This window comes from Vipera ursinii (assembly GCF_947247035.1).
Source record: "Vipera ursinii genome assembly, chromosome: 10".
Classification (NCBI taxonomy): domain Eukaryota; kingdom Metazoa; phylum Chordata; class Lepidosauria; order Squamata; family Viperidae; genus Vipera; species Vipera ursinii.
In genome coordinates, this window is record NC_139520.1 from 2,239,165 (window position 1) to 2,262,979 (window position 23,815).

Here is a 23,815-nt window from a genome sequence, read left to right on the forward strand (position 1 = left end):
AAACAACTGGCCTGCCGGAGGGGAACAGCGACACCTTCAGTGTTTTGACATTCAGGGCTTTAAACCAAAGCTTCAGCCCAACCGCATCCTCTGCACCAGGGGCCACAAGGTGGGCCCCGTGATCAGATCCACTACCTTGATAGGGAAGGGGGAAACGTGGAATCGTTTCCTTCAGAAGGGCCTTGACCACTTCACGCGCCTTCTTGGCGCAGCAAGGCCTCAATCCATCCAGAGAAAGCATCCACAAAAACCAGCAAGTATCGAAAGCGTTTCCTGGGCAATTCGCTAAAATCAACTTCCCCAAAATCGGCAGGAGCACGGCCTCGCCTAAGCTCGCCCAAGAGGAACTTGTGGGGTTTTGCCGGATTGTTTCTTTGACAAACAACACATCGACCGACCAACACATTCGAGAGGCTTATCAAAGATCCACGGACAAATGTAAGAAGAAATTCGGCCACAGCCCTGGAACTCCATGGAACTGCGTGCAATTCCCTCAAGAGGGCCCATAATCGGCTTACTGGGAGAAGTCTTCCCCCGTCCTTCTCCGACCTATTCCCCGATAAACAGCAGCCCCATTACGGGCCCTGCGCCCATCCTCTCAGGCCTACGAAGCAGCCGGCCAGGCGGGCCGGGAGGCCGAGCCAAGGGAAGGGGCGCCCGAGGCGGCAGGGCCGCGTTTACCGCCAGCCTTACAGGCACAAGGGCTCCCTCGCCGGGAAGCAAAACGGCCTCCAATCACCTCCGTGTTCCAGGCCCACATTTCACGGGGCGCCTAGCAAGCCGCGCTCCTCCCGCGGGGCCCACGTGCGAGGCCAGTTTGCTCTCCGGGCGGCTCCGGCCACTCCGAGGCGGCTCTGGCCAAGGCAACCAGCTCAGCCTCTCGCTCTGCCCTTCCCACACCCGGAGGCCCAAAGCGAGCCCCGCGTGGCCAGCGAGCCTTCTCCCTGGCACGGGAGGCTGCTGCCTTCCACACGCAGGCCTCCAGCTGCAGCCTCAAGCCGCCGCTCGCCCAGGCCCGCAAGGCCAGAAAACAGACGGGCCGCCCCCCCCCACCGGGCTCGGCGCGACTGAGCATGCTCCGGGGGCGGGGGAGGCGGCGCGACTGAGCATGCTCCGGGGGCGGGGGAGGCGGCGCGACTGAGCATGCTCCGGGGGGGAGGCGGCGCGACTGAGCATGCTCCGGGGGCGGGGGAGGCGGCGCGACTGAGCATGCTCCGGGGGTGAGGCGGCGCGAGTGAGCATGCTCCGGGGGCGGGTGAGGCGGCGCGACTGAGCATGCTCCGGGGGGAGGCGGCGCGACTGAGCATGCTCCGGGGGCGGGGGAGGCGGCGCGACTGAGCATGCTCCGGGGGGAGGCGGCGCGACTGAGCATGCTCCGGGGGCGGGTGAGGCGGCGCGACTGAGCATGCTCCGGGGGGAGGCGGCGCGACTGAGCATGCTCCGGGGGCGGGGGAGGCGGCGCGACTGAGCATGCTCCGGGGGGAGGCGGCGCGACTGAGCATGCTCCGGGGGCGGGGGAGGCGGCGCAAGGGCGGGCGGGCGGGCGGCGGGCCCGGCGCCGGCCAGGCGGGCGAGGCCGGCAGGAGCCCCCACACAGCCCGCAGCTCCGCGCCCCTCTCCGCGCTGGGGCCGCCGCCGGGCCGGCTTGAAGCGACGCGGCGGCGGGGCAGGTGGGTCGGGCGAGGCTGGCGCTGAGCCCTGCGTGGCTGCCAGGCGGTTCCGGCCGTGTGTGTGTTAGAGCGTTAGAGCGAGGGCGGGCTGAGGGTCCTGGCGGTGCCGGGCTGCCAGCCACGCTCTCTCGGCCCTGCCGGGCTGCTCGGTCCCAGCCATTGGCGCTCCTGGCCGGCGGGACCCTCAGCTGCCCCCTTCGAGCCAGGCGGCGAGGCAGGGCGGCGGTCGTGGGCTTCCGGCCCGCGGTGAGCAGCTGCCCGGGGCTGTTACGCGGAGGAGGTCCAAGCGTCGGCCTCCGCCGTGCGGCTTGCGGGGAAAGATGGTGGGAAACGGGGGTGGGGGTGGAGGGAGCATCTCCTTCAGCCTCGCCCTCCTCTGATTTCCCACCGACAGGGAGGGGAGGGAGGCCCGCTGAGCTTCCTGGCAGATAATGGGGGACGCGAACCTGGGACTCCCGGCACTAAGTGCAACCCCCAACGGCTCCCGCCCTCCGATTTCCGTGTCGGGGCATCCCGCAGGGCACTGGGGGCTGCGTACGTGGGTCGCCTCGGCCTCCAAGAAGCAGCGACTTGGGGCCGGCCGGTCTTGGAGGGCGCGGGCCTTTGTCGGCCAACGGGGTGGTGCAGCAGGGGCTTTGGGGGCTGCAGAGCTGCTGCAGTCCTGGTGCTGTGTCCCCCCCCCCCCCGGCCATTATGATGGCATAAGCACAGCCTTCCTGAGAAGCCCCAAAGCTCCCAAGGCTGGCATTCTGGTTCCAAGGCCAGCCCGGCTGGGGCCAAGCGCAGCACCAAGCAGGTGGGCAGCCAAGACTACCCAGGAGCCACCTGCCCCTCCCCCCATGCAGAGGGTGGAGGGGTTGACCCTGGTAGGCTGTCCAAGCCCCTGTGATCTGAGGCTGTTTCCCCCATTTTTCTTGGGGTGTGTGTGAGAGATGCTGGGAAATTGGTGTTTTAAAAGGCAGGATAGATCAGCTTAAATTAAGCAGACCAACACAAGCATTTAAGTTTCTTCTAGATCTTATAGCAAGTATTTGAGCCCTGTCAACTGGGTGAAGCAGGCCCTCTTTGGATGCAGACATTCCTTCCGTCTTCTAAGCTTGACACACTGTTAACATAGATGATATTCTGGCACAATTTGTTTGCAAGGTATCCATGCTGGCTCCTATCGATTCTAACATGCTTATCCGAGTGCTCACAAACATGGTGTCAATGGATTGTTTGAAGACCTTGCGGAGTAGAAAAATCAAGTTGGGGGGTCTCCCAGGTCCTCCTTTGTCTCCTTTTTGAGGATGGGGATGAGGTGAGCTGTTCTCCAGTCTTCCAGGCCCTTCTCCATATTTATCTTACTACATGTACCAATATATACTGTACTACATGTATGTACATATGCATGTATGCATTAAAATGACCTTCAGTATGTTAGAAAGTCAAAGACAGTGCAGGTCTGCTGGAAGTGGTAAGAGGTGATGTTGGAAGGCAGAACCCAGAGATTCTGTATCTGTTTTTTCCAGTGAGGCAAATGAAACTCTTGCTGATTGTGGTTGTGTTACTGGGGGGGGTGCTGCTTAGGATGGACCAGGAGGGTGAGAGAGAACTTCACTAAAGGAACACAACAAAGGAGCTTGTGAAGGCTTCTTGGGGAAGTCTTGCAGACTGGAGAGCAGCTCACCCACCGATCCTGGGCTCCCTTCCCAGGCATTGGGAGGGATGTTATTATAAATATCATTATTATATTTGGATTATATTATTATATACATTATTACAAATCCACGCATACTATATATATAGTATTTAGTGTTACTTGCAAGCCTCAATTTACTTTTAAGGTTTAGTTTTTCTGACAGAGTTTCTTAAATTTCTGGAAATACAACGTAGAACAATAGGGCTGGAAGGGGCATTGGAGATCTTCTGGTCTAACCACTTGCTGAGCAAGAGACCCTATACCAGGGGTGTCAAACTGCCCTATACCATTCCAGTCTCTTCTTAAAAACCTCCACAATTTCCTGAGGTAATTAATTGTTCTCACTGTCAGGAAATTTCTCTTTAGTTCTAGGCTGGTTCTCTTTAATTTTCCACCAGGAGATGCAGTTCCATAGCTGAGTGCAGCTGGTCAGCCAGTTGCGAGTCCATCTGGCTGTGTCTGTCACACATTGTTCTATCCCACCAAGAAGTAGGCTGGGATCTACTTTATCAAATGCCTTATTGGAATCTAAATAAAACTGTTCACAGCATTTTACTGATCCTCTAATTCAGACATGTCAAACACAAGGCCCGGGGGCCGGATCCGGCCTGTGAAGTGGTTTCATGCGGCCCGTGAAGCCATCCTGGAAACAATGAGGGAACGGCCCCCTCTGCCTTGGCCCTGGCCCAGAGACCCTCCTCCTGCCAGAGACCCTCAGATCTGTCCCACTCCTGCCCAGGCCCCCATAGGCACCCTTGATGCGAACAATGTAGAGCTGGCCACGCCCACCCAGTAGGCCATACGCACTCTAGCCACGCCCACCCAGTAGGCCACACCCACCCTGGCCATACCCACCCGGCCCCCTGAGGGCAACCACAATGCTGATGCGGCCCTCAATGAAATTGAGCTTGACACCCCTGCTCTAATTTAATCACTGTGCCAAAGACAGCAATAAGGTTTGCCTAGCATGATCTGTTTTTGACACACCCATGCTGGCTTCTATTGTCTTGTTCATTTCTAGGTGCTAACAAATATGCTTTTTATATTTTCCCAGATCTTCCCAGATAGTGATGTCAGGTTGATTGGTCTATAGTTTGTAGATTGGAATTACATCAGCCCGGACAAAGGTGGGGGGAGGTCCATGGAATGGAAAAAAGTAACCTTTGTGTATGAATATTCAGATCTAGTCTTGTTTTCACTGCAACCGCTAACCCTTAGTAAAAGAAGCTATCACTTCAACTAAATGGAGTTGAGGGCTTTTCTTTCCTAGGGACCTGGGTGGGGCAGGTCTGACAATATCTCCCCTTTCCCATTTTTCATAGTTGTCCTTTTCCTCTCAGTATATCAGATAGAGAGAATGATCTTGTTTCTTTCATTTTCCATGTATGTTCTTTCTCTTCAGCTCTATATAAATCAATGGTGGCCTTTTAAAATATTTTTTCATTTTTCTTTTTGTCGAATTTATCTACCTTCAGCATCTTGTTTTATGGGATTTTGCGATTTTTGAGGGCACTTTATCCACAGTTCAAGTCATTGGACCCAACCAACTTTTCTGAGTTCATCATCATTGAAAGCAATTTTGAAGGCAGCTCTTAATTCTATAGGTGCTCCCACTTCATCCCACACCAAAGATGTCTGTTGCCTTCACTTCTTCAGCCAGTTTCTCCCAGCTGGTGAGGATTATATTGAAGCCTCCAGGACATCTCCTTCCAGCTGCATGAATCTAACAATGATTCTGTTCTCTTCCCAGAAATTTTCACAGAGCCCCTTTAGCAAGAGAGGAGAAAGGGATGGAGTTACAGAAAATCCAACAGCTGAACAATTTCTTATCCAAAATCAATTATCTCCCCCAGTTCATTAGAATGGAGAATTTCTGTTAAATTATCTTCCTGAGAAATGGCAAACTGGTGGGTCTTTTCATTGTTAACCATGGAGCTTGGGGATGATAGTTTAGGCCAGGGGTAGGCAACCTTGGCTCTTTTATGACTCGTGGACTTTAACTCCCAGAATTCCTGAGCCAGCCGGGAGTTGAAGTCCACGAGTCATAAAAGAGCCAAGATTGCCTACCCCTGGTTTAGGCAATCATCTGATGAACCTTTAACAAACTTTGCTGTGGCATCCCATCCGATGTCTGAAGTCATCCTGCTCCAATCTTTCTCCAAAACTAACCACATTATTCTGACCCCTTAATTTCTCTTCATGGGCCTGTTTCTCTTCTGAACATTCTCACTACCATCTTCTTTCTGTTCTAGTGAGGTCCCAACACTGAAGTGGGGTTTGAATCTTTGGCCAAAGTGGAAGAAACACTTCCATTATTTCAAAAATTACAGTCTAAAATTGCACTTTTTTAAACCCCATCACACCATAAGCTAGCATGAGTTTGCATTCAACTAATACACCAAAATCTTTTTTCACAAGTACTACAGTCAAAGGAGATATCTGCATCATGGCCACACTTGATTTTTGCTTTCAGAGCGAAGAGGTGTAGAACAAAGGGGGCTATCCAACATCTTATTGAAAACCTCCAGTGTTGGAGCGCCCACAGCTTCTGGAGGCAGGCGGTTCCACTGGTTAATTGTTCTCATTGTTGGGAAATTTCTCCTTAGTTTTAGGTTGCTTCTCTCCTTGATTATGCAATGATTTCATCCATTGCTTCTTGTCCTGCCTTCTGGTGCTTTGGAGAATAGGTTGAACCCCTCTTCTTTGTGGCAACCCCTCAAACATTGGAATATCGCTATCAAGTCATGTTTTATGATGCTCCTTAAGTTTACTTTCTGAGGCTCTTAATTGTATCCTTCTCTCCCCATCATCACTGGAACCCACCAGCCTGGACAATTTTCATCCAGTTTCCAACCTCCCCTTTTTAGGTAAGGTGGTGAAAAGGGTGATGGCCTGGTAGCTTCAGAGGGTCCTGGATGAAACAGATTTTCTGGACCCCTTCCAGTCAGGATCCAGGCTCGGTTATGGGAAAGAAATAGCAGTTGTTGGTGATCTCTGGCAAGAGCGGGATGTGGGTAGCGCAGCCATCTTTACTCCTCCTCATTGTCCTTGGCCTCTGAGCGACCTTCCATACCCTCGACCATGGTATCTTTCTGGGCTGGTTGTGGGCTTTGGGACTGGGCAGGGCAGTTTCGTGCCCTTTGGCTCCTTTCTGCAAGGATGGTCCCATTTGGTGTTGATAGCGAGTGAGAGACCAACCGATGGCTGCTCCTTGTCATGTGCTGCAAGCTTGGTACTCTCTCCACTCCTCTTTAACATCTGCATGAAGCTGGGCGTGGTCATCCATCACCAAGGGTTGAGGTGTCATTAATATGTGGGTGATTCTCAATTCTGTAGTTCCACCCTTGGTGACCCAAGTGATGCCCTGGCTGCCCTCTCAGTCCTTGGGGAGGGGAAGTTCAGCCCTGTGCACATTCCAACCAGGGCTGGGAAGGAGGATTTCAGACTGGCACAAGGGAAACCCTCCTACTCCTTCAAGCAGCTCCTCTTTTTCCTTGGGCGCCCAAGTCTTCCGGGTGAGAGAGAGGCTGTAGCCTGGGACTGGGTTTTCCTGGTGCTTTTTTGCAGTGCAAGCGCTGAGGGGGGGGAGGCGTTGGACTGGGAAGCAGATAGGCCTCTCCCTAGCAGGCTCCCTGGGGATTATGCAGCCCCCCCGCCTTCCTGGGGATCAGCCCAGGAGCCAGTCTAGTGATGAAGGCCCCCACCCCACCCCCCGGCACAGAGGTTTGGGGCCAGTTTCTCTTCACAGGAGAGTTGTTGAGAAAATGGGAGGAAGGCATCTAATGAAGCTTGAGTCTCTGGTGGGATGTGAATGTAGCCAGAGTAAACAACCTACCTGAGGACGCTCCTTTTCCCTCTGTTCGCAGCACTCTCCCAATCCCAGGTTTGGCTTCATGAGGCCTCCCGCGGCTACACAAGGGCAAGATGGTGCTTGACTCCCCGGCCTATCATCCACCATTGCATCCCGAAGTTTTCCATGCAGACCCACAACCCAGGAGAGGTGGGAGGAAGCAAGTGAGCCCTCCATGTGTCCAGGGGCAGCCGGGCCCCTTCCTCTCCTCTCCTCTGTCTTCGGAGTCGGATTCTTCTGGGCCCGGAAGGAGGACCAAGCTGCCGAAAGTCCTCCGGGGCTTGGGGGCGCCCCCCTGCCTCGCCTTGCAGGGCCCCTGCAGCTGCATGCACCGGAGTGAGAGCAGCTGCCTGGTGAACCGAAAGGATTGGGCCCAGGGCCAGATCCGCAGCGCTGCCTCCCTCCCTCACCTGCCCAAGGCCAGAGCTGAGGAAGGGACACGCCGGGCCGGGAAGAGAAGCCCCTGCTTACTGGTGGCCCTGCGGCCAGCCAACTTGGAGGCAGAGCGAGAGCAGTTCTTCCGGTCTTCGTTTGCCTACAACCCTCAGTTTGAATATGGGGAATCTGTCCCTGAAGTCGTGCTGGATAAATACCGAGAGGCCTCCGGGCAGTTCCTTTTGCAGGTAGCCTTCCCTCTGGCTGGCTCGCACGGCTCTTGCCCAAAGGAGCCCTCCCCGGGCTTCCTGCTTTCAAAGGGAAGCTGCCTTGGCTGGATGAGGCCCTTTGGAGGGGACCAAAGAGGTCCTCAAGTCCATCCCCCGCACGCAACAGGATCCCCGCTGCCATCCCTGCTGAGATAATGCCCGGGGAAGAGCCTGATTTAGCGTTGGCAGCCTTGCAGGCCCTGTGCCATGTGTCTTTCCCAAAGGCTTGGAAGGGAGCCCAGATCAGCAGCGCCAGGCCTCTGGCACCCCACGAGCAGCAGTGGGAGCTTCTCCCAGCCAGGCCTCGTGAAACCCGGCCAGGCTGCTTCCCTCCAGTTGCTGGGAGCAGAGCAGGAGTGGCGAGCTCAGCCTTCCTTCCTTCCCTCCCGGGGCCCCTCCAGGGCGCCTGCAGGCCTGCCAGTGTGGTCAGCACAGAAGGACCTGGCGGTGGATGGAAGGGAGGGGGGGGTTTGCTCATAGCTGGACCTTGTTTTGCAGCTCCTGCCAAGATTTTGAGTGATTTCCAAAATTCTCAAACCTTCTGTTCTGGCTGCATGCCATCTGTTGCTTTAGTACTTGAAAAATCTTTAAGGCAGAGGCTTGACTGTTTGACACCATTGCCCCTTTTCCTGGTCGTGATACGTACAACAACCCAGATGGTTATTTTATGCAGATTCCACTATTAGCCCTAGGCTATCTCCAAATTACCCCCAGTTTAGGAACCCTGCTTTGAGTTGTCCTTGGAGTAAATCGGTTTCCTACCTTACAAAAGAGGAATTTTAAAAGAATGTGATAAATGGGAGGATCTTGTGCCACAAGACCAGCATGGCTGTGCACTGTATTTGCCGCTGCAGTAAGCCTAAGCAACTGCAGACCAAATTGCTTCCAAGGAGGTTTTGGTGTGGGGTCTGGCGTGCTGATAACCCCTTGGGACTACCATGGCTGGCATTTGCCATAACATTCCATCTTGACTGTCAGATGTTGATACTTTCTGAACTTCTCCAGTTCTATCCCCTGGTGGTATTATGTTGCAAAATGGTGACTAGTTTCATACAATGCCCCAAACCCTAAACCTGGACTAGCGAAAGTTTCTGTGTTCACAGAACATGAGAGGCCCCCATAATCAACTACAGTTACTTAAAGTGATGGCTTAATTAAAATAACATGCTAATATAGGGAATGATTCATAACCCCCTGAATCATACCCTTATTTATCTAGTCTAGTGAGATTTGTGAATCCAGACTTCAGGTCAGCTACCTGGATGTTCAGGGCAGCCTTAATTGGTCCCACCCCAGACCAGAGCAAAGCCTGGAGTTTGTGATAACCACTTCATGCATCTGTTGCAGGCTACAGGAATAATCAATGCTGTCCTTAAAAAATATGGTACTTATGAGAGCTTTGAGGCCTCCAATGGTGGAAAGCTACTTACAAAATGCCAAATCTGGTCCATCACCAGGAAGTACATGCAGAAGGAAGGCTGCTCTGGGGAGGTGAGTGCTGGGGTTCCGCCCCGTAGGGAACCCTCCTGAGATGTCCTGGTCTGCATTATCTTCTTTCTGCTTCTTTTCTCCAGGTGGTGGTTCAGCTCACAGAAGACCTCCTTTCCCAAGCAGTCATGATGGTGGAAAACAGCCGCCCAACTTTAGCGATCAACCTCTCTGGCGCTCGTCAGAACTGGCTGGAGGGCATGCTGCGCCACGAGATAGGTCAGCCCTGAAATCTCTCTCTCTCTTTTGCCAGATGCCTTAAAAGTGAACTTAGATCATTGGGAAAGTCATAAAACACATTGGCCTTTGTGAGTTGAGAAGTGACAGAGGTTTTTCTTTTTCTGAATTAGATGAAGCTTCAGATTTAAAGAAACTCCAAGGAAAGCAAAACCACATCTCTAGGTTTGATCCAACTTGGAACTGGTTTATCCAGCTCCAGTGTAAAAACTCCAAGTGTGGCTTATATTTTGTAGGGAAGTTTTGGCAATACAGCTGAAGTCTTCAACCTATGGCTACAATTAAGCCCCAAATTTCAATTACTGAGTAACTTAATTGTTAAGTGAATGTTGTCCATTTTGCCCACTTTCTTGCCACAGTTGTTAACTGTGGATCAGTTGTTAACAACTGAATCACTGCAGTTGTCAGGTTAGCCACACGGTTGTTAAGTGAATCTGGCTTCCCGATCGACTTTGCTTGTCAGAAGGTCGCAAAAGTTGATCACATGACCCTGGGATGCGGCAACCGTCATAAATATGAGTCAGTTGCCCACCATCTGAATTTTGATCATGGGGAAGCTGCAACGGTCGTGTTAGAAACAATTGCAAGTCACTTTTTTCAGTGCCATTGTAACTTCGAACAGTCACTGAATGGTTGTAAGTTGAGGACCATCATCCTAGCCATTGTCTGTCCACTGCAGGATAAAGGCCTCTTCCACAGGTTTCCAACCAATACAGTCCTGGGCTTTCCTTTGCCAACTGGGCCCGCCATACTGGCTGATATTGTCTCTCCAACTTGTTTTAAGTCTTTTTTGTGGATGCCTTTTATCAAATGGGATCCTTTCTAGGACTGCCTTCTTGCTATGTGACCAGCCCGTTTCAATTCTTTTTACTCTCTTGATGCTATCGTATACTAGAGAACAAATGAAAATATATGAAAAAAAAAAGTTGAGGTCTACCTGTATGAAAGTTGGGGTTGAATTGTTCAGATGAATCTACAAAACTCAGCCCTCAGATACCACTTTCTCAGTCACTACCAGTTGCGGCTTTCTCCTCTCCCTTTCTTTCCTCTGGGGCGATTCTGATTCACCCTCGCCCTCTACGGTCCAGATAAAATTGAAACTTTTATAATAGGATTTTGGAATTAATTATATTGAACAAACAGCTCCTGTGAGATCCAGTTTTGGTTTTTACAAGACAAAACAAAGATAAGCAATTTTATAATTTCAAAAATGACACTAGATGGGAGTAAAGGTTTTAGGCAGAGGAAGCATAAACAAAATGTTATCACAATGAAAATACTGAAGGAGAATGTTGAAGAATGGAATCAGAAAACAATAGCCACAATATCAACAATGTAGGTATGTCTTATATCTGTTTCTATGGATAGACTGTGCCCAAAAGATATTATTAAAGAAAGGGCAGATGTAGGACAAATTTTATCTGACAAGATAGAGATGGTATCATCTAGAAATACCTTTATTTGCATGCAGAGTAGATTACAGCAGATGAGGTGCGTTAAGATGATATTTGGACAGTATTCCCAAGGTCAAAAGACAGTAATGACTCCCAGTGTCTGCACGCGTAGGCTATGGAGGAGGAGAGTCCCCAGGGAGAAAGAAGGAGGAAGTCCATCCCAGAAAGGGGAGGGGTGTAGGACACATGGTCAGGAGAAGGAGGAAATATGTCATAGGGAAGGAGGGGTTAGCTGAACCAGATAAGATAGCATATTATAATTTCCCAAACAATCACCTGGTGGCAGCACAGTGCCACTTACTCCCTTGTCTGGGCCAACGTGCCCTTCTCACTGTCACCTATACCCATTTGGACTACTGTAAGATGCTCTACAATGGAGCTGCCCCTGAAGAGCACACGGAAGCTTCAGCTGGTTGAAAAGGCCCACACATTTTAAAATTTCAATTTATGTGTGGGTCACCTTTTTTGCTAGACCTGCGTTGGTTACTGATTTGCTTCTGGGTGCAATTCAAGATGCTGGTTATTACCTTCAAAGTCCTACATGGCTTGGGGTCAGGTTATTTGAAGGACCACCTCTCCCCAACTGCTTAAAGCGGGAAAGCGTGCCATGTTATGGGTTCCCGTCAGGGAAGTTCCACTAGTAGGACCCAGAAGGGCCTTTTATGTGGAGGGTCCCTCTTCCTGGAATCCCATGCCTGAGATACAATTGGCTCCTACTTGATATTTTTATGGAAGGCCCTGAAGCTGTGGTTCTGTCAGTGAGCCTGGAGACCCCAGATGTGATTATGCTTGCTGCTGGGGTGGGTGTGGAGGATGGTTTTTTTAATATTAAAATGAGATTATTGCTGGAATATCTTCTTTCCTAGGCACTCACTATATCCGCGGAGTTAACAATGCCTCCCAGCCATGGCACAGCTCAGAAGGCCGCAAGCAATACTGCCTGAAGCCCGCCAACCCCACGGAGGAAGGACTGGCTAGCCTGCACAGTGTCCTCTTCCGCAAGCAGCCTTTCCTTTGGAGGGCCGCCCTCCTCTACTACACCGTCTGCCAGGCCGGGCGCATGTCCTTCTGCGAACTCTTCCAGGACTTGGGGCGCTTCGTGCAGGATGCTGGGGTGCGGTGGGAATACTGCGTGCGAGCCAAGCGAGGCCAGGCCGACACCTCATTGCCAGGTGGGGGTGAAGCAGGGCCACCCTTCAGGCTTTCTGGCCCTCCTGACCGCCAAGTGCCAGCTGGCCTCCCTGTGCCTTCTCTTCGGACTTTCTAGCTAGTTGGTCCCTGGGAGAGAATGCAGAGAAGCGCCTGCCTACTCACCCTCCATTTTGGGGTGAAAGGCTTGTGTGACCACCCTCCACCCCAGCCATCCCAACTTCTGATCCTCCTTGGCACAGTCCCTGGAGCCATTTGGCTCTTAAAGTATTTGTCCCTGTGGAGGCTTTTTGACAGTTGGCAGCCCCCACCCCCCCCCAAGGCCTCCTCTTTCTCTCCTCACAGGTTTTCGAAAGCATGGGGGAAGAAAGAAGCGGAGCAAGCAAAAGGTTTGCTATACAAACCTCTTTCCTCCCATCCTCTGAGGTTCTCTTTCCTTCCAAGTCCAAAAGGATTCCTTGATAACCTTTTCCAGAGGCAATAGGCACGTAGCCCATTACAAAAGGCTCCCTTGGCGCCAAGCTCTGAACTGGAAGCAGGCGTTTCGATCGTGCTCACAGTCTCGGCTGGTTTTTCTTCGTTTGCAGGCTGCTTCAGCAAAGATCAGGTGTACCTGGAAGGAATCCTCCAGATCCTCCGGCATCGACAAACGATTGATTTCCGGTTGCTGGCTGCACTGGGGAAGGTATGCCGAGCCCACTTGTTTTTCTCTGCTACAGCCCTCCCAGTGGACAGTTGGGCAGTGGGAGGGCAAGGAGGAAGGGCTGGCTGGGGGAGATCTTGGACCTCCAATTTCATAATTGCTGAAACCTTTGTTTTTGAGAGGAAGGGGGCCACTTTCCCCCCTCCATTGCTAGTGCAAGCTTGGACTTAAATGATGTTCACACCAAGTGAGCAAGGATCAGCATTCTCTGAGGAATGTCTCTCTAAACACCCGGGGTCTATTTTGTCATTCATTCATACCTTGGAAAACAATATTTGCAGCGGACATAATTTTAACAGACTGCCATAAAATCCCCCTAACTTTAGCAGCCACATTTCTTCTAAAAACTGGCCGAAAAGATCACACTAGTTGCCAGGTTTGAAGGAAAACTCAGTGGGAATGGAAGACATCACACTTAAAACCCAGGATGACTCATACATACAGTTGCAAGAAAAAGTATGTGAACCCTTTGGGATTACGTGGAGTTTTGCATGAATTGGCCATAAAATGTGCTCTAAACATGCACCGTATATACTTGAGTATAAGCCGAATTTTTCAGCCCACTTTTTTGGGCTGAAAACTCCACTTCGGCTTATACTCCAGTCAACAAAAAAAAAAGAACTGTCCCTTCGTTCGGAACAGGCTGCTGAGAGAAGGGAGGGCTGGGCTCCGCACGGGCCGCGGGTCTGGCGTTCGCCCGCCGAACAGCTGATGGGCGCAGGCGTGGCCGGGCTGTCTCCAGAGCCGGGCGCCTTCCACCAGCGTTCGGCGTTTGCCCGCCGAACAGCTGATGGGCGTGGGCGTGGCCGGGCTGTCTCCAGAGCCGGGTGGGTTCCACCGGCTGGGCTTCCCACGGCTGCCTCAGCAGTTGGCGCGGCCGCCGGCGTTTGCCCGCCAAACAGCTGATGGGCGCAGGCGTGGCCGGGCTGTCTCCGGAGCCAGGCGGGTTCCACCGGTGTTGTTCGCCCGCCAAACAGCTGACGGGCGCGGGCGTGGCCGGGCTGTCCCCAGAGCCGGGCGGGATCCACCGGCGTTGGGCGTTCGCCCGCCAAACAGCTGATGGGCGCGGGCGTGGCCGGGCTGTCTCCGGAGCCGGGCGGGTTCCACCGGCGTTCGCCCGCCGAACAGCTGACGGGCGCGGGCGTGGCCGGGCTGTCCCCAGAGCCGGGTGGGATCCTTCGGCGTTCGCCCGCCGAACAGCTGATGGGCGCGGGCGTGGCCGGGCTGTCCCCAGAGGTAAACTTCGTGACCCACCCAGCCCATGCATAAAACAGAAATGAAAAGTCTTAAAAAAGTTTTGCGCGGTTAAATAAACAGCATTTGCATATTGTTTCTCCACGGAGCACCGACAAAATTCGCTCGAATTAAGGAACGTGGGGAGCTAAAGAATCGGGCTATAGGGAATGTCTGGCATGACGGGCAACCCTGGGAAACACGAGGACTGTAGTGCAGTGGCGTAGCGTGGGGGGTGCAGGGGGGGGACGGGCGCACCGGGCGCAACATCTGGGGGGGCGCGACCGGCGGGCTAGGGCAAGGCTGCTCGCGAGCGAGGGGTATCTGTGCCTGCGCCAACACAGAAACGCTTCTCTCTCCGGGTAGGGGAAGGCTCAGCGGCTCCCTGGGTCTATATACGCCTCTGTATGCGCACGCCACCTCGCGCTCCTGCGAACGAGAAAGAAAGAACGGCAGCGTCTGCGAGCCTCGCCAGCGGCGGCGTTCCTCGGTGTGGGCGTGCCTGCATCTTTGGGTGTGAGGCTTTCGGAGAGGCTGCCTTTGGCTCCTGGTACTTGCAGCCGGTTTAAAAGAAATGAATTCTCGCCCGCTTTCACAGACTTGTTCTTTTACACCGGCTGCAAGTACCAGGAGCCAAAGGCAGCCTCTCCGAAAGCCGAGGAACGCCGCCGCTGGCGAGGCTCGCAGACGCTGCCATTCTTTCTTTCTCGTTCGCAGGAGCGCGAGGCGGCGTGCGCATACAGAGGCGTATATAGACCCAGGGAGCCGCCGAGCCTTCCCCCACCCGGAGAGAGAAGCGTTTCTGTGTCGGCGCAGGCACAGATACCCCTCGCTCGCGAGCAGCCTTGCCCTAGCCCGCCGGTCGCGCCCCCCCCAGATGTTGCGAGCCTCGCCAGCGGCGGCGTTCCTCGGTGTGGGCGTGCCTGCGTCTTTGGGTGTGAGGCTTTCGGAGAGGCTGCCTTTGGCTCCTGGTACTTGCAGCCGGTATAAAAGAACAAGTCTGTGAAAGCGGGTGAGAATTCATTTCTTTTAAACCGGCTGCAAGTACCAGGAGCCAAAGGCAGCCTCTCCGAAAGCCTCACACCCAAAGACGCAGGCACGCCCACACCGAGGAACGCCGCCGCTGGCGAGGCTCGCAGACGCTGCCGTTCTTTCTTTCTCGTTCGCGGGAGCGCGAGGTGGCGTGCGCATACAGAGGCGTATATAGACCCAGGGAGCCGCTGAGCCTTCCCCTACCCGGAGAGAGAAGCGTTTCTGTGTTGGCGCAGGCACAGATACCCCTCGCTCGCGAGCAGCCTTGCCCTAGCCCGCCGGTCGCGCCCCCCCAGATGTTGCACCCGGTGCGGCCGGCCCCCCCCTGCACCCCCCACGCTACGCCACTGCACTACAGTCCTCGTGTTTCCCAGGGTTGCCCGTCATGCCAGACATTCCCTATAGCCCGATTCTTTAGCTCCCCACGTTCCTTAATTCGAGCGAATTTTGTCGGTGCTCCGTGGAGAAACAATATGCAAATGCTGTTTATTTAACCGCGCAAAACTTTTTTAAGACTTTTCATTTCTGTTTTATGCATGGGCTGGGTGGGTCACGAAGTTTACCTCTGGGGACAGCCCGGCCACGCCCGCGCCCATCAGCTGTTCGGCGGGCGAACGCCGGACCCGCGGGCGCGCCAACTGCTGAGGCAGCCGTGGGGAGCCCAGCCGGTGGAACCCACCCGGCTCTGGGGACAGCCCGGCCACGCCCGCGCCCATCAGCTGTTCAGCGGGCAAACACCCAATGCCGGTGGATCCCGCCCGGCTCCGGGGACAGCCCGGCCACGCCTGCGCTCGTCAGCTGTTCGGCGGGCGAACACCCAATGCCGGTGGATCCCGCCCGGCTCCGGGGACAGCCCGGCCACGCCCGCGCCCGTCAGCTGTTCGGCGGGCGAACGCTGAACGCCGGTGGATCCCGCCCGGCTCCGGAGACAGCCCGGCCACACCCGCGCCCATCAGCTGTTTGGCGGGCAAACGCTGAACGCCGGTGGAACCCGCCCGGCTCCGGAGACAGCCCGGCCACACCCGCGCCCATCAGATGTTTGGCGGGCAAACGCTGAACGCCGGTGGAACCCGCCCGGCTCCGGAGACAGCCCGGCCACACCCGCGCCCATCAGCTGTTTGGCGGGCAAACGCCGGCGGCCGCACCAACTGCTGAGGCAGCCGTGGGAAGCCCAGCCGGTGGATCCCGCCCGGCTCTGGGGACAGCCCGGCCACGCCCGCGCCCGTCAGCTGTTCGGCGGGCGAACAACGCTGGTGGAACCCGCCCGGCTCCGGAGACAGCCCGGCCACGCCCGCGCCCATCAGCTGTTCGGCGGGCCAACGCCGGTGGAACCCGCCTGGCTCTGGGGACAGCCCAGCCACGCCCGCGCCCATCAGCTCTTCTTTCCGTGCCCTGCCTGCCTGCTTCTTTCCGCTGCGGAAAGAAGCAGACCTCCGTGCCCTGCCTGCCTGCTTCTTTCCGCTGCGGAAAGAAGCAGACCTCCGCGCCCTGCTTGCCTGCTTCTTTCCGCTGTGGAAAGAAGCAGACCTCCGCGCTCTGCTTGCCTGCTTCTTTCCGCTGCGGAAAGAAGCAGACCTCCGCGCCCTGCTTGCCTGCTTCTTTCCGCAGCGGAAAGAAGCAGGCAGGCAGGGCACGGAGGTCCGGAGACCTGCCGACGTTTGGGGAGGTGCACGCGCACCTCCCCAAACCTCCCCAAACTTCGGCAGGTCTCTGGACGGTGGCGGCTTGGGAGAGGTGCGCGCGATCCTGGAAGCACCGAAGCAAGTCCTCGGTAAGCTCCGGGCGGTCACTTGCTTCGCGTCTCCTGAGGGAAGGGGGGGCGACTGGAGCAGGCGTGTTTCCTCGCCTGCTGGGCGCCGCGATTTGCCCGGGGAACGCACGGGCCCCGAATGGCAGCGTGGAGCGAGGAAGCGGACAGCCAGGGCTTCCCCGAGAGCCGTGGCCACACGGTATTCCTGTGTATTCAGGCTTGCAAAATGGCGGATCGAGCCTCTGCTGGCGGCAGAGGCTTGCAGAGTGCGGATCCAGCCTCCGCCAGCGGCGGAGGCTTGTAGAACGGCGGATCAGCTTATACTCGAGTCACCAACTTTTTCCAGTTTTTGGGGGTGAAATTGGGGGTCTCGGCTTATACTCGAGTCGGCTTATACTCAAGTATATACGGTAAGTCACAACAATAGAAAAACACAGTATGCTTAAAATAATACTACACAAACATTAGCTGTTGTCATGTTTTAATTGAACATAAGATGGAAACATTCACAGTGCAGGGTGGAAAAAGTATGTGAACCCCTAGCCTAATGACTTCTCCAAGAGCTAATTGGAGCCAACCTTGACTCCAATCAGTGTGATGATATTGGATGTGTTGCTGACAGCTGTCCTGCCTTTTTTTTTTGCCCAAGATGGCGGCGGCTGCAGTTTGAGCTTCGGGCGCTCCACAAGGGCTCTAAATGGGTCAGTTTAGGGAGGCCCAGCCATGGCACGGTATGGTGGGGCGATTCCGGGGGGTGGTGGATGCAGAGACGGCTGCTGGGTGCTGTTTTCGGCGGTGCTGAGCCCCCCCCTTCAGATAGCGGCGCTTCGGATGTCGCCGGCCTGCCGGCCTGGAGAACAATGCTGTAATGCTGCGGGCGTCCTTTTCCTGTCTTCTCGTCATGGATACACTCTGCTTGTGCGGAGGGGCGGCGACGACGATTCCACCGGCTGGAGATTCGATCGGGAGTTAGGATTGTTATTAGCTGGCAGGCGCCGTTTTCGGCGGCGCGGAGCCCTCCCTCTCCTTCCGGATGGCGGCAGTGGATTGTGGGCCTGGACATCGGCCTCGGTGGATTTGTTGGTGAATGCCTGGATATTAGATTGCTGCCGGGAATGCCTTTGCTCGCCGCTGGATCATCGTTTGGACTGGCGGGTGGACGCTTGGGGGAGAGGATGTTTTTTGCCCTCCCCCCCAGACTGGCGGCAGTGGCTGGCAGCCCAAAGATCGGCAGCGGCCTGGCTTGCTTCCTGTGCTGGCAGGCAGGTATTATGGCTATCTCAATGACCGGCTGGAATCAAGACCTACCCATTGACAGTCCAGTTTGGCCTTGGGACTTGACCGTGGTGGGAGGACGGTCTTGGACTGGTTATCGACCACCTCACTGGTGTGAGAGACCAGTTGGGGTGGGCTTGGCCCAGGACTCCCTTCTCTCTCCACCCCAGATTGGACTCCTCAGCCGGAGTGAGAGGACGGCTGGGGCTTCCTTTTTGATTGCCATCTCAGGTGAGAGCTGAGCTGGTCTAGTGGATCGAGAGACATGCCTACCGGACTCAATATCACTTCATCTAAATAACAATACTCCATCGAACTACCCATTGGAAATATTTGTAACATCTGCCCTATGTGGACATTTTATTGCTGCATGGTCTGTCTCCATTACTCTGGAGCTGATCTGTATGCCCTCAGGGGGGTCTCTCCCTCCTGGGCACAACCAACCGCCTGTTTCCACACTCCCCTTAATGACGAGCCCAATTGTTGGGGCTCCGAGAGGTGGCTGGGCTTAGATAGGGGCCTCGAGTTGAGACGTGCTAAGAAGCCCCTGATACATTTTTTAGCCGGTTATTTTAAAAGGTTAGGGAGGGGGAGGGATAGGAGGGTGGGGAGGGAATCATTAACCGGCACTCAGTCTGGGCCTGTTAGGGGTCCTGACGGGACGGGGTTGGGGGAGGTGGTTGTTAGTTCTGTGAATGTTGGGGTGGGGCTTCAAATCCCCACGACGATAGGGAATGGCAGCAGGTGGTTGCACGGAGGGCCATATCAACATCTGGGATTGCGCCCCCGCTGTCTCTGAGCGGTGGCGCGCTCTGACCCTCCGGTTAGCACCCTTTTCCCCGGGGATGAGGGTGATCAGGTCCCTGAGCTTAGGCTGTTTTATTTTAATGCCAGATCCGCTGTTAACAAGGCTCCCCTCATTCATGACTTGATTGAGGAGGAATGTGCGGATCTGGTGTGCATTACGGAGACTTGGTTGGGCTCGGAGGGAGGGGTTCCTCTGACCGAGTTATGCCCTCCAGGTTTCCGTGTGCTACACCAGCCACGGGCTCAGGGCAGGGGTGGTGGGGTGGCGGTGGTTGTCCGGAAGACTTTATGCCCGCAGGAGACCACCATTGTCCAGATGGCCGGGAGTGAATCCCTCCTCCTGAGATGTGGTCCTCGGGCTCAGTTGGGCTTGTTGCTCACATACCTGGTGCCCAGCTGTGTGGCAACAGCCCTGCCCGAGCTGCTCGACACACTCAGGGTTGGCGGTGGAGTTCCCCAGGCTTATAATTCTGGGTGACTTCAACCTGCCTTCACTGGGAGGGTCGTCTGAGTTAGCTCGGGAGTTCATGGCCTCCATGATGGCCATGGGCCTGACCCAAGTTATTGAGGGCCCGACTCATGTGGGGGATCATACTCTCGACCTGGTGTTCCTGTCTGGACAGTGGTTGGATGATCTGGGAGGGGGTTCACCAACCATTGTTCCCCTGTCATGGTCAGATCATTATCTCCTGCAGCTGGTCTTCCGTTATGCCACCCCCCGCCGCTGGGCTGCGGAACCGACCAGGTGGTTCCGCCCCAGGCGCCTAATGGGCCCGGAACGGTTCCAGATGGCGCTTGGGTCTATACCCATCACACTTACCCACAGCCCAGTCGATGCCCTGGTGGATGCCTGGGAAAGGGCAGCCGCCGGGGCACTTGACTGTGTTGTACCCTTGCGACCTCTGACCCGGCGCAGATCCGGTTGGGCTCCATGGTTCTCTGCGGAGCTCCGGGAGATGAAGCGTCGGAGATGGGGTCTAGAGAGTGGTTGGAGGTCCAGCCGATCCGAATCTGACCGATTGCAGTTAAGAACCTTTATAAGGTCTTATCTTGCGACGATAAGAACGGCGAAGTCTAACTACTTCGCTGCCCTCATCGCGTCCGCAGATAATCGCCCGGCCGCCCTGTTTAGGGTAACTCGCTCCCTCCTTAATCAGGAGGTGAGGGAGGATCCCTTACGGGGATGAGCCAAGGAGTTTAGTCATCATCTGGTGGACAAAATCGCTCAGATCCGGACCAGTTTGGACTCTGACTGGGCAGAGTCTGACGTGGAGGAATCGGACGGTCTTGAGCATGTTATCTGGACTGAGTTCGATCCTGTTTCCCCTGATGATGTGGACAGGATCATGGGGAGGCTGAGCACCACCACCTGTTTGTTGGATCCGTGCCCCTCCGGGCTAGTTTATGCGGCCCGGGAGGAGACACGAGGCTGGTTCCAGGCAGTAATAACTGCTTTGAAAGAGGGTGTCTTCCCTGCCGCCTTGAAGGAGGCGGTGGTGAGACCCCTCCTCAAAAAGCCTGCCCTGGACCCGGCTGTTTTAAATAACTATCGTCCAGTCTCCAACCTTCGCTTTTTGGCAAAGGTTGTTGAGAGTGTGGTGGCGCATCAGCTTCCTCTGTTCCTGGAGGAAACTGATTATGTAGACCCGTACCAATTGGGTTTCAGGCCCGGATACAGCACGGAGACGGCATTGGTCGCGCTGGTGAATGATCTCTGGCGGGCTCGGGACAGGGGTTGTTCCTCTGTCCTGGTCCTATTAGATCTCTCAGCGGCTTTTGATACCATCGACCATGGTATCCTACTGCGGCGTCTCGGGGTTGGGAGTGGGAGGCACCGTTTTACGGTGGTTCTCCTACCTCCTGGGCCGTTAGCAGTCGGTGTTGACGGGAGTGCAGAGATCCACCCCGAGGCCTCTCATTTGTGGAGTTCCTCAGGGGTCGGTTCTCTCGCCCCTCCTGTTCAACATCTATATGAAGCCGCTGGGTGAGATCATTCGTGGTTTCAGAGGCTTCAGCTGGTGCAGAATGCGGCCGCACGAGTTGTGATGGGGGTTTCCCCGATACTCCCATGTAACACCTCTACTCCGCGAGCTGCATTGGCTCCTGGTTGCCCTCCGGGTGAGATTCAAGGTGCTGGTGATGACCTATAAAGCCCTAAATGGCTTGGGTCCGGGATATCTGAGGGAACACCTGCTGCTGGCATCAACCTCCCTTCGTCCAGTGCGCTCCCACAGGGAGGGTCTTCTCAGGGTGCCACCGGTAAGAGATTGCCGGCGGACGACACCCAGGGATAGGGCCTTCTCAGTCGGTGCGCCTGTCCTTTGGAACCAGCTGCCAGTGGAGCTTAGGACTGCCCCCGACCTCCGTTCATTCTGCCGGGACCTGAAGACCTAATTTTTAATTTTAATTTTAACTGGGGTTTTACTTATGCAGGGACGAATATAATTTTTTTATCTGTTTTTAACTTTTGTATTTTTGTTTTTAATCAGCCTGTAAACCGCCCTGAGTCCTTCGGGAAAAGTTATAAATGTATATAAATGTAATAAAATAAATAAATAAAAACACACACCTGTTTTGGGTTTACTGGTCTCAAGAACTGTCTGATGTGAACCATGCCTCGCAGAAAAGAGCTCTCAGAAAACCTACGATCAAGAATTGTTGACTTGCATGAAGCTGGAAAGGGTTACAAAAGTATCTCCAAAAGCCTTGATGTTCATGTGTCCACGGTAAGACACTGTCTACAAATGCAGTAAGTTTAGCACTGTTGCTACTCTCCCTAGGCGTGGTCGTCCTGTAAAAATGACTGCAAGAGCACAGCGCATAATGCTTAATGAGGTAAAGAAGAATCCTAGAGTGTCAGCTAAAGATCTACAGAAATCTCTGGCACATGCTAACATTTTTGTTGACACATCTACAATAAGGAAAACATTAAACAAGAATGGAGTACATGGGAGGACACCACGGAGGAAGCCATTGCTGTCCAAAAAAAATATTGCAGCACGTTTGAAGTTTGCAAAAGAGCACCTGGATGTTCTACAGCACTACTGGCAAAATATACTGTGGACAGATGAAACCAAAATTGAGTTGTTTGGGGAAAACACACAACACTATGTGTGGAGAAAAAAAGGCACAGCACACCAACATCAAAACCTCATCCCCACTGTAAAACATGGCGGAGGGAGCATCATGGTTTGGGGCTGTTTTGCTGCCTCAGGGCCTGAACGGATTGTTGTCATTGATGGGAAAATGAATTCCAGAGTTTATCAGGACATTTTGCAGGAAAATGTACGACCATCTGTCCGCCAACTGAAGCTCCGCAGAGGATGGGTGATGCAACAGGACAATGACCCAAAGCATACAAGTAATTCAACAAAACAATGGCTTCACAGAACAGAATACGCCTTCTAGAGTGGAGAGTCCTGACCTCAACCTGATTGAAATGCTGTGGCATGACCTTAAGAGAGCGATTTACACCAAACATCCCAAGAATATTGCTACACTGAAATAGTTTTGTGAAGAGAAGTGGTCCAAAATTACTCCAGATCGTTGTGCAGGTCTGATCTGCAACTACAGGAAACGTTTGGTTGAGGTTATTGCTGCCAAAGGAGGGTCAACCAGTTATTAAGTCCAAAGGTTCACATACTTTTTCCACCCTGCACTGTGAATGTTTCCATCTTATGTTCAATTAAAACATGACAACAGCTAATGTTTGTGTAGTATTATTTTAAGCAGACTGTTTTTCTATTGTTGTGACTTACATGACATTTAGAGCGCATTTTATGGCCAATTCATGCAAAAGTCCACGTAATCCCAAAGGGCTCACATACTTTTTCTTGTAACTGTAGGTTTATATGTTTATGCATTTCCCCCCAGTGAATGGCTTTGAGAGACCCCCAAAACAAATAAGAACCCCGTGGCTCTGTTGGGTGGCAACCAGTGCCTGGTCCTGCCCTTTCCACTAGTCTAGGTAGCTAGCTTCGAAACGCTGGCCATAGCGTGTGCTGATCTTGCATAACAGATTGAAATCCAGTCAATGAGCTAACATGCAAATGCCCTTCATTCAGGTCTCTTATGAAGATGTGGACCATCTGAAGAAATACGGGGTGCTGGAGAAGGCCCGAATCCCCCACTTCATGCAGGACCTTGAACGGTACATGCAGCAGCTCAACCACATTGTTGCCACCAATTGTCTCAGTGATGAGGAGCTGAAACAGCTGATGCCGGAGTGAGCTTGCTGCCTGCCCCTCTGCCACCTCTGCAGCATCACTGGGCAGACTGCTCTCATTAAGATGCCTGAAGTCCCAAAGGAGAATTTTGTTACTTTGGCCTGCTAAAAACAAATCAATGGCTCATGTGTTCTATTTATTCTTTATTTATTGGGGATTTCTAGTTTTGACTGTTAAATGAAGCGATCAGGAGCAAGGCCACATCTTTTGAATGCCCTGAGAATCCAGCTACCTCTCATAGAACTTTGCTCTCGGCCAGAGATGTTTTAAGCAGATTGACAAAGATCAATATCTGGACCATGCCTTTCTTCTGTAGACAGGTTAGTATAGATCAGACATGTCAAACACAAGGCCCGGGGGCCGGATTCGGCCCACGAAGTGGTTTCATGTGGCCCATGAAGCCATCCTGGAAACAGTGAGGGAACGGCCCCCACTGCCTTGGCCCTGGCCCAGAGACCCTCCTCCTGCCAGAGACTCTCAGATCTGTCCCACTCCTGCCCAGGCCCCCATAGGCACCCTTGATGCGAACGATGTAGAGCTGGCCACGCCCACCCAGTAGGCCATACGCACTCTAGCCACGCCCACCCAGTAGGCCACGCCCAGCCTGGCCATACCC

The 23,815-nt window shown here is 54.1% G+C and overlaps 1 protein-coding gene across 5 annotated transcripts; it reads left to right on the top strand.

Annotated features, from left to right (window-relative positions):
• The first annotated feature begins 1,543 nt into the window (after window positions 1-1,543).
• On the top strand, window positions 1,544-23,323 carry MATCAP1 (microtubule associated tyrosine carboxypeptidase 1). 5 transcript variants are annotated; one of them, XM_083370352.1, is made up of 7 exons: window positions 1,544-1,670; window positions 7,218-7,824; window positions 9,193-9,336; window positions 9,420-9,552; window positions 11,891-12,196; window positions 12,761-12,858; window positions 23,038-23,323. In XM_083370352.1, the coding sequence occupies exons 2-7, from the start codon at window positions 7,276-7,278 to the stop codon at window positions 23,200-23,202; spliced, it is 1,395 nt and encodes a 464-aa protein (XP_083226478.1). In that variant the 5' UTR covers window positions 1,544-1,670; window positions 7,218-7,275; the 3' UTR covers window positions 23,203-23,323. The 5 variants fall into 5 exon arrangements, with proteins under 5 accessions (XP_083226478.1, XP_083226482.1, XP_083226480.1 ...); XM_083370354.1 differs by lacking the exon at window positions 1,544-1,670 and adding an exon at window positions 4,403-4,518; XM_083370353.1 differs by lacking the exon at window positions 1,544-1,670 and adding an exon at window positions 6,178-6,218.
• The last annotated feature ends 492 nt before the right edge of the window (window positions 23,324-23,815 follow it).

What these genes read in the sequence shown, in the direction of transcription:
- MATCAP1 (XM_083370352.1), top strand. Translation starts at nt 7,276, where the DNA reads ATGGTGCTTGACTCCCCGGCCTATCATCCACCATTGCATCCCGAAGTT. An exon ending in AGGAAGGCTGCTCTGGGGAG is followed by an intron (nt 9,337 to 9,419) that starts GTGAGTGCTGGG and finishes TCTTTTCTCCAG; the next exon opens with GTGGTGGTTCAGCTCACAGA. An exon ending in TGCTGGCTGCACTGGGGAAG is followed by an intron (nt 12,859 to 23,037) that starts GTATGCCGAGCC and finishes CCCTTCATTCAG; the next exon opens with GTCTCTTATGAAGATGTGGA.